This window comes from Cinclus cinclus, chromosome 21 (genome assembly GCF_963662255.1).
Source record: "Cinclus cinclus chromosome 21, bCinCin1.1, whole genome shotgun sequence".
NCBI classification, from domain to species: domain Eukaryota; kingdom Metazoa; phylum Chordata; class Aves; order Passeriformes; family Cinclidae; genus Cinclus; species Cinclus cinclus.
Genome location: NC_085066.1, coordinates 6768089 through 6781988, shown reverse-complemented (window position 1 = coordinate 6781988; position 13900 = coordinate 6768089). Strand labels below are relative to the sequence as shown.

Below are 13900 nucleotides of genomic sequence, written 5' to 3'. Positions count from 1 at the left end.
GAGGCAGTGTTGCCACAGTGCTCCTTGCCCTTGGCCATATCTTTCACTGGTTTCATTATTTTATTGCCTTTATTATTTCTGGGATGGTAATAGGGCACAGAGTGGCGAGTCATTATCCTTCTGCAAGTGGGCTGAGACGAAGATTCAAGTATCACTGTATTTCCTCTAAGCTTTATGTGCAGCATAGAACAGTGTAATTAAAACCAGCAGAAGTCTTTAATAGCTTTTCAGCTTGTTTTTTTTTCCTTAGTTATTGTCATCTGTTAAAGCAGGGAATGAAAAATGATCTCAGTAATGATATGCATTGAAACAAGCTTGTGTCAGTATTGGCAGTGAAGTGTCTTGGCAGAATTCTAAGCATCTGATTGCTCATTCCTTCCTCTGCTTTGCTTACCTGGAGCAGCAGCAATGATTCAGCTCTGATCATTATAAGGAGGCAGAAAAACCTGCTTTTCCTGTAAGGACTCACAACAACAGCGAGTTGACTGGAAGAGCCAGGGGACTGCATGGCTGACATTTCAAGGTGAAAACATCGTTCTGAATTTTCTATGCCCATCCTTGTTCAGGCTATGAGAGCAGAGGAGTGCAAAGCTGCTTGAGCTGACTGCTCCTCAGGCTGGACTGTCTCTCTTTCATGCATAAACATCTTTTAGGTAGCTGGCTGATTCTCAGCAAAGCCCTCCCTCCTGGAAACATCCAAAACTTTTGATCACTGGAGTTTCATGCTCTTTTTGCACTTGGAAACTTATTTCAACTGCCTCCTACAAAAGGACTCAGAGCTCTGAAAGGCTTTAGAATTCTCTAAAGTGTAGGTTCTAGTTGTGTTGGGTGTGCAGCTGAGGGCAGTGCTTCAACCCAGCAGGGACTGAACTTCTGCACTCCCACAGTGTCTGCAACCTGCTGGAAAGCAGCTCCCAGTTTTACACTGTGGAGCTGCTGGGGTTTGCAGAGGAGAAAATGGGCATGAGGATACCTTCAATGTGGTGTCTGCAGTGATTGGAAGTGGGTTGATTTGAAACAAAGTCTAGAAGAAAAGGAAACCTTGGTGTTTCCAAAGCTCCCTTTGTTTTGTGTCGTCTGGGTACTCAGTTTTCCATTTTCGTGGAGCCTTTTGTTCTAGCTGGCTTCTGGTTTGAAGAAAACCTTGCATTAAGGAAGCCCTTTGTAAGGAAGAGGATAGGAAATACAGCCTCACTTACTAAAAAGCCTGTGATGGGATCCAGAGGATGAGCACTCTGGAGGGAATTTAACCTGACCTTAGGAAGAGCTACCTCCAGTCACTTTGATCACTCTAGAAAACAGCTATGGCCAGCAGTGTTTTTTTCCAAAGAGGATGGGACACCTGGGGCCCCAAGCGAAGGAATAATTTTCAAATCACATACTCCCAGCTTTTGGGAATGTTTCAGGACTTCCTAAGCATCTGTTCCATTGTGTTCAATAAATAACCACCTGGATTAACTTGTAAACTACCATTCTTAAGCAGATGCACTTCAGTCTCTGCAGATCTTGTGTCATTTGCATGTGATGAGAAAACAGACTGCTCTTGTTTCACCAATGAAATCTCTACCTCACTCCATGGAAATCTGAGAGTTTGAAGTCATTTTATAAGCATATAAGAGACAGTGTAAAAATTCTTTGCTGTAGTAGAGGCCAATAATGTTCTTTATGAAAACAAATTGAAGCCAACCATGCCAAATTCCCCTAAAGCTTTCTCTCAATCCAGTTTTCTTCCTTTTCTAGGAAAAAAAATCCCACCAGGCTTTACTCAATCTGCATGTAAGTTTTAAAACCCAGTGCATACTGAGCTAAGGTAGTATCAGTTGCAGTCTCTACTAGATCTTGGACATGTAGTATTTCATCCTCTTTGTTGCTATTATGTATTCCTACATTACTTTTAGGCATTCTAAGAGATTTTTGGGACTAACCCCTGCTCTTTGCTTTATTAATGCAAATCCAGCAAAACTCCACTAAGGCTAATTGAGTTAATGAGAGATACCCCTGAGTATCTGTGGGTGATTACAACTTGTTCTTGGCAACCAGGTTTTGTTTTTTTGGTACTTTGTTCTCTTCAAATTGTTTCTGCTGAGGCAGTTAGTTTCATTACAAACCAGTAAGACTTACATGAATAAGGATTAGAGGGCTCTGTTCTCTGTTCTGATTTCTTCTATCTCCATTGCTAGCACTGCACTTGTATCAAAGGTCAATTAGAGTGGCCACCTTGTTAACCTGCTTGCTCCTTAGATCTTGAAGGTCAGAAGGCAGGGGGCAGGTGCCTAGTGAGGTAATCAGGTTCAGTGTAAGTAGTGATACTTTACTGATCTTGTTAATGAGAGGAAAAAAATGAGCAGAGTTCTGCTTGCCAGATGTGGTGGCACCAAGGTAAATGTGGATGCATTAAGCTAAAACTTCGTTCTTCCATGTTTTCCAGGGACTTTAATGCAGGCTTGGGTTTTGCTAAAATTTGGTGCAAATGACCTTGTTTATACCTAAAACTTGCAGGTGTGAAATCAGTTCTTTAAGAGCTCTGGAGCTTGTGATGTTCTGTATTTCTGGGGCAGAACTCTGCATGACCCTGTGCCCATAGGGTCTGGTCCCACTGTGGTGTTGTGGCAGGCCAGCTTTATCCATCAGTGCTTGCACACTGACCTTGGCACTGCAAGGCAGCTCTGCTCCATGAGAATTGAAATGCCACTTGCATTCATGCAGTCTTGCCCTTTCATGGGTGATTGATCCAGCTACTGAGATTAAACTAAAGGGCCATTAACACCTAGTTGTAATAATCACACTCTTCTCTTCAAGAAAGAGAACACTGACAAACCTGAACAGCCTCAAACTTAGATGGTCCACAGCTCTTATTGGCAGTAGTATTAAGGAATAAATCAAGATTGTCTGAGACACTGTGCAAGTTGAATGGTCTTATGTTAGAACAGAACAGACTAGATTTTTAGTCAGGCTTGCTGGTCAAGACTGTTAATGTGTGGAGGAAAACAGCACAGTACTGATTTCTGCCTCCTCCTAAAATTACAGGTGTCTTCTGAAGAGTGAGTTTAGGTTCCCTTCCATTTTCAGAAACCGTCTTTAGGGCTGTCCTTGTTCTTCGGAGGTTCAGTCTTGTTTTGAACATTTTTTTTTGCCTGAGTACTTCAGGTGTCCATCTCAGTTTCAGAAGGGAGATGGTGTCCTGGTCATTTTTCAAATTAGAATAATAGCAATTCTTTTTTTCAGTCCATTCATTTGACCAGTGCCTTGACATCAGATTCTCACTAGTGGCTTTTCAGTGTAGTGCTAAAGAAATGAGAGTCTGACCTCAGGAGTTTTGGGAGTCAATTAAACACGGCTCCTGTTTGAAATCAAAGGGGGATTTTGACTTAAGTGATAAGCTTCTGGAAGAGTTCCTGTAAAAGTAGCAGACTGATATACCTGTGAGTAAAGTAGGGAGTTTTATTTCCTTTTATATGTCCTCTTAATCAGGATGATACTGAGTTGGATGAAGAGACCATTAAAAGAGAACTGTCTTGTTATCCAACCACTTTTACACATTAGCAGCTTTAAAATTAATAATGATTCTGAAGGAAAGGACCTGGGCTATACTGAGTGGACTCAATTTATTTTCACAGAAAATAAAATCCCTATCAGTAAAAAAAACAAACAAACAAACCCAACAGGTTGGAAGGTCCTGCAGTGTGCTGTAACCTGTGCTTGCATCTCTACTCTCAAGTGTGAAATTGGGATATTATTATCTTTAGCACAAGATCATCTTGTGGTAGTCGTACCATCTCCTGGAAGAATGGTAAAACTTGTATGTTCGTGCTGCTTCCAAATGACACCATAACACAACCAGAGCTGATTGTGCTGTCTTTGAGAACCTCACTTGGCTATTGCACCCATTAGGATTCACTGCACCTGAAAATAATCATGGAGATGTAGAGATCTAGAAGCAAGTGGTGGCTTGACACTGAGCTGGGGAGAGGGGGAACATGAAAATAACCTTTTGTTTAGACAAATGAATATAGCATTAGGTAGAAAACCAGCTTGAGCCCTCTGTCATTTTATCTCAAATATGAGAACAGGGGCTTGTTCCTTTTTTTTTTTCTTTTGTTCTGATATTTGACTTTGTTAATTCTTTGATACAAACTCTGTAGCATGCAGGAGTCATTGAAGAGAAAGGAGCTACTTGGCAATAAATCAGTCTGAACAAAATCTGCAGTTAAAGGCCATACTGGTCTCCATCACTTAGATTATTTTGCTTTCCTCCTCCTAGTCAGGAGTTCTTCCTCCAAGGATAGATAATCCTTGACTGTTTCCTTCAGTGTTGGAAGCACCTTCCTCAAACACTGGTTGCTACTGACACCCATGTGTCAGAGAAAGTTCTCTTTCTAGATCTTGTATGAAAAATATGTTCACTAATTGAAAATGTGCTCTTTTTCCATCACCAAAAAAACCCCAGAGGGTCTGTTGTTCCATGGAGGTGGGTGTGTGTGTTGGCTTGTCTCCTCTTAAAATATTTATATTAATGGAAAATACCTGCACACTGAGAATTTATGTGTTTGGCTTTTTATGCTATGTGGAAAACTCAGCTTTTGTGTCACAAATGTGTTAAGACAGATCTGGCCTGTTTCTAGGTGGGAAAGAAAGGTTGAAATTAATGAGAATGCTGATCGTGCAGACAGCTGGCTGTTTGCATGTTTCCAGTTTCTCCAGGTAACAGATGTCTGCCTTGTGGAGACAGGACACAGGTGGATGAGTCTCTCTTGTGGCCCTCTTGGAGGATTGTAATTACCTGTGACAAGGAACTCTGAGGCTTTCAGGCTGCTTGGAGGGCCTGGCAGTGTGGACTGACCTGTGTTTGCAAGACAGCCCTCACTGATTTTGCATTCTGTGACATCAACACTCCACTAACATTAGTCACTTCCCTGACTTCATTTTTTCTTTTTCAGGCAAGCAGCAGTTCAAAAAGACATTGTAGTCTTTTGTATTCATTCAATCTTTTATTACTTCTGTATCACATTTACTTCATTTACTGATGCTGGCACTGGATGCTCAATTTGTGATGTACTTACTGTATAAAAGCCTCATCTTTGTAGTGAAAGTCCTTGAAATCGAGCTTTTCATGGTGGATTGAAATAAAACATGCTCTTAATGAATGAACAGTTCTGTTCTTAAGGTTAGATGAGACTTCTTCCTTTATGGTAAGTGGCTGGCACCCATTAATATCTGAATTTCCTTGGAGGGAAAGAATAGCAGTGTAAGTTAGAGGCACATTGACACAGGAAGTTTTGTTGAATTGTGGTGATTTAAAATAAATAAATAAAATATGAAATAGCTTTTAGATTTATTTTCGAGTTATGAGTACCGAAATTAAGTTATCAGTATTCATTGCTGTTATCAATAATGAATATGTAAGTTGCCTTTCTGGAAAATCCATGACTAGGTTTGCCCTTCTAGTTCATGTTAATTTTCCTTGAAGGAATGAACAAGTGCAAATAATCAACCTGATACTTGTGCAGGAGATATTCACTGCAGTATTCAGCCATTTGTAATTTTCTGTAGGGGTTTATCTTTTTTGATGTAAGCACATTGAAGGACTTCTACTACCTAAAACGTGAATTCCTGTTGCATTTTGTGAGTTTGTACGAACTGACAGCAAATTACTGCAAGTTTCTTTCAAGATCTCTCCAGATTAGATATTCCCATCCATTAGCTACTTACTGCCATGGCATCCAAGTGCCTTTGTCAGTAATATTTCTCTTCATAGCCCTGGGCTTTCTTCCTTTTTAGGGTCAACCCCCTACAGTTCTCTTTTGATTTTGTTCAGTTTATAGTTTTTATATACTTTGTGTTTCCGATATTCCCGGTGCAAATAAGTTGCCTGAATTAGAAACACGGTGCAAGGAGTGAGGAGCTATAAAAGTTACAACCCTGGCCACACTGTAAATCCTTGTGGAACCATTTTCAAAATCAGCTTCGCAAACTTTTTCCTGGGTAATTCTTATTAATGACTGCAATGTACATGCAGGCAAAATGTTCCATCCTTGAATGGGTGACCACAGCAATTCCTCTCCCTGGAGTGAGGTCGGGCACTACATTTTATTGTATTATGCATTACCATCAGTGCTTTCTCCATTGGAAAAAATAACTGGCCTTAAAACAAGGTAAAAACATGTTGACTCTAAAAGACAATCTCATTATGCAGCAGTGCTAACAGAAACAAATGCCACTGTTAAACCCCAGCATAAATCTCCAGTTCGTGCTGATCCTGGAGACCTTGAAATCCCATCTGATTTGTTATTTGAGGCTGGAGCTGCTCAGAAGCAGCTTTGTGCTTGCCTTGTAATTGCTCTTTATCAGGCAATTGTGTCCATTTCATAACTGCCGTGTTGGCTCTGCACTCTGGCTTTGAGCTTCCCAGTGATCAGCAGTTTGACATTTGACATTAAGTGGTTGACCTTTAGAGGGTAAGAGGAAGAGCTAGTAATTCCTGGTGTTGATAGCACTGATTTTAGTGCAATATTACTTCTCACCATCTCACTTGCATCTCCAGGCACTGTTGTAAATTTTTTTTTCTGGGTTTTAAAAGCAGATTGCTAAAGCACACAAGCTTTGGTGCCATGTGAATGTCATGTTTTGCACTGTAGTAATTTTATTTTAGCACAACTCCTTAGTCCCTAAAATGACACGCAAGCCACTCTTAAAGCCTGGGGTGTCTAATTTTTGCCTCCCTTGCTGTGGTTTTTGTAGGGGTCCAAGCCTGTCTGCAGAGCTCAGTCCGAGAACCAGAAGAGGAGTACGAAGTGCAAGGTGGCCCCAGGCGAGGGCGGCTCAACCGGGAGCAGCTGGTGGGTTTTACTGCTCCACACAGCCTGGATTAATGACCTGGGGCTGGGCAGCTCTGCCCTTTGCCACATGCAAAGGTGCAGGGGATGTAAAATTTTAATGTGGTCTTGTACAGAAAATGTGATTAAGTGCAAGGTGATCCAAAGAGCCGTGAACCACTCATAAAGCTGTCATTTTTCTCCATTAGTGGAGATGTTGCTGTAACCTTGTCAGGGGAACACTGTATTGCACTCTGTGTATTCCACCTGATGGGACAGGAAGTGATGTGCTTCAGCCTTCTCTGCTCAGCTTTAGAACATAGTGCTGAAAGAAAAATGGTTTTATTACTATTTGTTTCCATTTAGGGCCTTTTTTTACATTTAACTGGGTTCATTCCTGGTTACTTGCTGGATTACACTGGAGAATTTATTAACTGCATTTTAATAGTAGCTGTAAATATTCCTAACTCATAGTTCAAACCCTGTTATGCTGGAAAGTATTTAAACAGAAGCAAAAATTTACCACATAAATAAGCTTTTCTTGGTTGCATACTTATCCTGAGAACCTTGCATGTTAAGTTGCTGTTCTAGTTTCCAGTGGTGGTTATTTTAAATTGTAGGAGTTTTGTATGCTCCTATTTTTCCTTTCCAGTCTTTTCCTCTCTCTTGAGTTGTGAAGTTTGGTATTCATGCTTGTTATTTTTTTTTTCCTTCCACACAGCTGCCTAAGTTGTTTGATGGGTGCTACTTCTATTTTTTGGGACCTTTCAAAAAGCACCAGAAGAGCGATCTGCTGGAGCTGGTGAAGGCAGCAGGTGGCCAGGTCCTGGTCAGGCAGCCCAAACCAGACAGTGATGTCACACAGACCATCAACACAGTGGCCTACCATGCAGAGCCCACCTCTGACCAGAGGCTCTGCACTCAATATGTCATCTATGATGTGGCTTCCAAGTTCCAGCCGGACAAAATCCGGCAGGGCAAGGTGTGGATGGCCCCCTCCAGCTGGCTCATAGACTGTGTGATGTCGTTTCAGCTCCTGCCTGTGAAGTGAATATCAAATAGCAGCATCCCAAGAGCAGGGCTTGAAAATGGGCTGAGCCTTGGGCAGCTGGGATGCTCTGGCTAACTGCACTGAAGCTGTGATTTCTGTTTTGGATTGTGGAGAGCTTTGAGCATTTGAGTTACTAAGGTGACTGATGTGCTGGCATAAATGAACATACAATGGAGGAGAGGATTGAAAAGCGTGCCTTTGCATATTTAATATGTTTTGTTTTTTGCACTGAACTTAATAAATGCTTAATAAGTAATCACTGACATTTTGTAACTGGAATTTTGAAAAGCGAAACCTTTGCTTTCTTGATTTGACCCAGCCCTTTGTAGGCAATTGAGCATGACTATATTTATGGTGTGTTTAACATATGTTGATAAAGATTTACTGTATTTATCAAGATTTGTATTAAAAAAAAAAAAAGACTCCATGCATTTGAACCTGTGCAGACATGTCAGGAGACACATGACATTTATTAAAACTTCTTACAACTGAATTTTGCTGGAAATTTTTGGCATGGGATAAGTCTTGTAGAAATCAGAGTTAAACAAGTGGCTTGAATTCATCTGGAAGCAGACGCTTTTGAGAATACTGTATTTTAAAATCATGCTCTAAAAATTTACTTATTGGTAAAAAGATGATTTATTCAGTTCTCTCCTCATCCATGGTTGTAAACACGTAACTAGAATTCAGTTCTATTTTCTGAAGGCTGTTAAGATCTTTATAATAATAAATATTTTTGTAAATTTAGATGGTTGCTCTCATGGCTACTTTAATGAAAAAACAACAGTCATCACAAAAGAATTGTGCTTCACTTTGCATAATTGTATCTAAGCAGCTGGCTACACTGGATCAATGTTTGATTATTTCATATTTGTTAAAATATTTCTCATAATGGCTCAAATTATTGCCTCTTAGGCCTTCACTGTGTGCTCTTATGTAATGTTTTGTATCTTAGCTTGTGAATTTGTAACTGAGAAACGGTATCTTGGAAAAATACACAACAAGAATGATGGCTGTGGGCTAGTACATAAGTTTTGTGTATTTGTTTTTGTATTGTTTGCAATAATGAAACTTCTGTGTGCACTAAGTTTGGCCCGTCTGTTGCATGAGCTTGGCTGCAGAGTAATTGCATATCCTGTACATATCTCAACAGGTAAATGCAAGCACTTTTCTGTGAGCTCAGTACAGCTGAGAAGATTGTGTATTACACCAAGAGCTGCTTCTGCAGAGGAGGAGAGCTGTTCTCTGTAACCACTGCTCCTGGAGCTCCTGTGGCCTGTAGAACCCTTAGAACTACACACAGCAGGTAGAACAGGTACAGTTTTCAATAGCATCTGCTAGAGTTGAGTAGCTGGAGTATCCTAATCTTATCACTTATGCTAGACTGAGTCATTGCTCTTCACTAAATGCAGGGCTCATTAATAAGTAGAGCAGCCTGTGGGATTGATGTGGTTTTGGGGTTTGTGCAGATAAATGCTGGCAGAGAATGAGGTACCCAGTCAATACTGCGTGGGCTTGGGCATTTGTCTTAACAGATACAGCACATTTTAACTTGGCATTTCATAGCACATCAATATACCTAATGCAGTGTTCTTTGCAGAGATTCACTGCTACTTTTGCAAAATTCTGAAGAATGGAGCTTTTCTGCCCTGTATCAGGAAGAAATTCGACCCATCAGTAATTGTGCTCTATGTCTTAAAGTAGAGGCAGCACTTTTACAGATTTTAAGAGCCATTTGTTCCTTGGCAGATGCAAAGAAATTCAGTTAGAAAATTGCCATGAATGTTTTGGGCTTTTTTAAGCGATGCTCTGAACCTCAGCCTTGTTCCCTTAAATCCAGTTGTGTTATCAAGCAGTGTTTCTCTCCAGTCACCTCCATATCATACTGAGAAGAGACCCTTACCCAGGATTAACTCTGACCCATCTGCTTTGGCTCTCTGCAGGAACTCAGAGCATGATCAATTTATGTAGATGTAACTGTGAAGAGCCTCACAATAGACTGATGCCAGAGCTACAGCAGGTGCCAAGCACTACTGACACACCGCAAGTACACAAAAACTTAGGGGTCAGTGACACAGACCCTGCTTAATTTGCTCTTGTTCATTGTTGAAAGCAGAGGGATAAAAGAGCTTTATAGTAAAGCATAGATCTAGTCCCTTAATCCGTTGGATGGAGTTTGGCTCCTAAAAGCAAGGCTCTAAATTCTTGAGGCAAGGTAAGGAGTATGTAGGGATCGTTTCTCATTCTCTCTTATAGTCTAAAACCCTAGGGTGCACTAAAGGAAAGTACTAGGAGGCAGGCTGAAAATGGAAAAGGTATTTCAGGAAGCGTGAAAGACTTATGGTCCTGATGGCCACAGTAGCCTGGCTTAGAAGCAGTGAATAGATGAGTTTATCAAAGAAAACATATTAAAGGTTGACCAAGAACCTTAGCTTAATGTGAATTTGTATTGTTCTCCTGCTAACCTGCATGCACTTAATGTGCACTCATGATTGGGGCATTTCATAGAACTAGAGAATGGTTTGGGTTGGAAGGGACTGTAAAGATCATCTAGTGGTCGTTACACAAAGAGATAGAAGTCCAAGACTTGCATTCAGGATTATAGATGTTTTTATTGATCTTGACCAAAAATACTGTGCATCACAGAATGGCTTGGGCTGGAAAGAACCCCAAAGCTCATCTCATTCCACCCCCTGCTACAAGCAGGGACACCTTCCACTATCCCAGGCTGCTCCAGGCCCTGTCCAAGCTGGCCTGGAACACTTCCAGGGATCCAGGGACAGCCACAGCTTCTCTGGGCACCCTGTGCCAGGGCCTCACCACCTTCACAGGGAAGAAGTTCTTCCTCAGGTTGATGGTTTTCAAGCATCTTTACTTGAAAATTATCTGTTTCTCTTAATTAATTAGTTCATCTGGGACACCTTCAATAGCAGTGTCTGGGGTTTGGTGACAACATCAGTTTATCACCCCTAATAGTTAACAGAAGATAACACTTTTGGTAAATACTGTGAGATCTTCTTGAGAGTTGTTTCAGTATTTCTGCAAAGGGTTCAGGGAAACAACAGGCAACCAAGTAGTACCAAACAACAGCTGCTTCTGCTCTCAAATCAGAAATGGCAGAATGGGAGGTGCTGTGGCTCTGTTATGTCACAGCCCTCTTGTAATGATAACAAGCATGGGAGTGCCCAAAGGTGCATCTCTGGTAAAAAAAGATGTCAGCAAGTGCTTCACCCAGCTGGCACCTACACAGCCTTCAGGGGGATAAAGTCCCTTTCTTCTGCTCTGTCCCAAGCTGTGAGCTGAGGTTGAACCTGACCCACCATTGTTATGCCTGATCAGCCTGAGCAAGGCTCAGTGGAGGAGTGAGTGACTGACTGAAGGGAGTTCAAGGAAGGGAATAAATCTAGGCAGGGGATTGAAGCTGGTTCTACTTCCTCCATAGCTGCAGTGTTCAAGACCAAACTTATTTTGGAAAAGTTATTTTGTGTGGCAGTCTTCCAAGAGAACTGCATCTTGGCTGGTGAAATTTCTGCATTCTGCTCAGGACAAAGCTGTCTGCATGGAAGCTGTGGCCTAGTGTAAAACTGCATGTTGGTGTGAGTTATTTGGGGAAGTGTATAAACACAGGGATCATCTGGTGCCCCTGCCTGTGCTTGCTGTGCTGCTTCCAGCTCCTGGGGGCTGGCTTTGCTGCCAGGCTGGCAGAGGGAAGGCAACCAGCCCTGCAGTGCTGACAGAGCTGCTGGGCAGGAGCAGTTCTGGTCTGGCCTGTCCTGTCCATTGGCAGAACTGCCAGCAAAGTCTGGGTAGCAGCATCTTGGCATCTTGTTGAGAACAAGTCTGTGAAACACAGTAGAACAAAGCTTTTCCTTTCTCTTCCTTAGGCTGTTTTGTACTTCAGTGCTGGATGATCACCTGGAAATGGGGCAGATGTGATGTCACATTCATTGGTATTAATCATTTGGCCCCATGTCCTTTTTCTGCCTTTACTCCCATAAGCAGTTTGATGGAAGGGTTTGAGTCTTTGATATCTAAGGGGACTGCTTTGTGTTACAAGAGCCAACAAAGGCTTAAATACTGGCTTAAAAACTACAAGAGGTCTTTGGGCAGCCAGATAGTATTGGCTTGGAAATGAGCAGCAGCATTTCCATGGAACAAATGAAGATTCAGTTGTTTTTAATAGCAGTGCAACATGTTCTATCTTTTCAGACTTGTTTGATTTAAATTAATGGTAGTTTAACTAGTGTTAAATTGCCCTTAAAAGCAGAAGAACGTTTTGCCTGTAATCAGATGGAAGAAGGGGAGGAAACTTCCCCACCTTTATTTATTTTTTTCTTTTTTTTTTTTTTTTTTTCCTATGGAGAAGATGCACTTTGTGTGCTTCAATTTAATTCCCGGCAGGAGGGCTGGTCTGATGAAGTAGCAGAGAGCCGTCAGCTCCCGCTGCGTGTGTGAGACCCTGCTGTCATTCCCTGCTCTGAGATGCCGAGGGCCACGGGGTGGCTGCTACCCAGGGCTTGTCGTGCAGCAGGGGTTGGGATGTCGGGTTCCAGCGGGGATGGGAAGAGCTCTGCTCCTCGGCTGGGAGGAGTTAGGGAGCAGCACCGCCCTTGGCTGCCCTACAGCGCCTGCCCTGGATAGCCGAGGGTGTTCCAGAGGCAGGGAGGCTCCTTCCCTGCTGGGCACAGCTGGCTAGCACAGCTTTAGAGCTCCGAGCTCCCCTCGGGACCGTGCCTGCTCAGAGACGGTCCCTGCAGCAGGAGTGGCTCTGCCAGCAGAGCGGTGCTGCCACCGGGGCTGCACCAGGGCAGGGCTTCCCTTCTCCAGCCCCGCAGCCAAGCAGGTACACAGTGACAACAGGGTTAAAGTAGGGATTAAAAAACGGAATGTGAAGCAGTGGCTAAGCTGGCTGTCTTGCTCAGCTTGCTGAACTGATAAAAAAATGTACTTATTTCTTCAGCTAGTGTGGGGCTGGGTTAATTTCCTGCTAGTTTAGCGAGCTGCTAATTCTGAGAAGAGCCAGACTCTTTGGTGGGGGGAGCAGGTGGGAGGCTGTCTCTTCTGAGGGCTCAGTTGCAATAGGAAGGCCTCTGAGCTGAGGTTTTTGGATTGCCATATGCAGCTGTGTGCTTCCCAGTCTCTCTGAAGGGTTTGTGCTGGGTGCTGCTGGCAGCCTGACCAGAGAAATGGTTTGTGCTGCTCTGCTAGGAGTGTCAGCTTTGAACAGCTGGTGCTAGGAGAAATCCAGATCAGCTTTACTTTGGGTCTACCTGGAATTCATGGTCTAGCAAAATTTAATTCTGCAGTGTAAAAGATCTGAAGGAACATTAAAAAAAAAAAAAAGCGAGCCTTTTAATTGAATTAAATATTAATACGGATAATGCAATCAATGCTTTATTGATTGCATTAGCCACAATAATGTTTAATTCAATAAGTCTGCAGTGCTGGATCTTTTTTCTTCCCTTGTGCAGCAAGGAAATGCCATATGCTCTGCCTGGCTATGTCCCCCAGGCTTGTTTTAGGAGAGCAGGAGATGAGAGGACTGGGAGAGGGCAAAGGAGCCAGGCTGTGCTCGGGGTTGAACTCCTCCATGTGCCCTCAGGTTGGCTGATAAAACCAGGGTCACTGGCATGGCTGGATTCAAACCAGCTACTCTTAGTGGCATGCAACATTTCTAAAGCCCTCTGACAAATTATATTGTTATTAATGCAAATACTGCCCCTGACTCCCTGTGCTTTGCTTCTGGAGCCCGTGCCCGATGCAGTGCTTCATGCCTGCTCTCAGCAGTTGAGTCCCAGCAGCTGTGTCTGTCAGAATGGGAAGATTTTCTACCCTAAGCTCACTAACATGCTTCTGAAGAGGTGCCAGGTTCTGGCTTTAAACCCAGCCAAGCCTGAACAAGTTTATCTGTGGTTGTAGGCAGAAGGCTTTTATTAAATTAAAGTCACAGTTTTGTTTAAATTGCAAAATTGGAGGCAGATGTTCTCCCTGGCTCAGTCCACTCACAGTTCAAGGTCTCTGGCCTCTGGTTCTTTAC

The 13900-nt window shown here is 42.6% G+C and overlaps 1 protein-coding gene across 1 annotated transcript in view; it reads left to right on the top strand.

The window, feature by feature from the left end:
* The window catches only part of BARD1 (BRCA1 associated RING domain 1), a 40298-nt gene extending 31532 nt beyond the window's left edge, over positions 1–8766 (top strand). The window contains exons 10-11 of the mRNA XM_062506706.1: positions 6739–6836; positions 7534–8766. Coding sequence (XP_062362690.1) covers positions 6739–6836; positions 7534–7863 — 428 coding nt within the window. The 3' untranslated portion in view covers positions 7864–8766. The remainder of the gene's footprint in view (positions 1–6738; positions 6837–7533) is intronic.
* The last annotated feature ends 5134 nt before the right edge of the window (positions 8767–13900 follow it).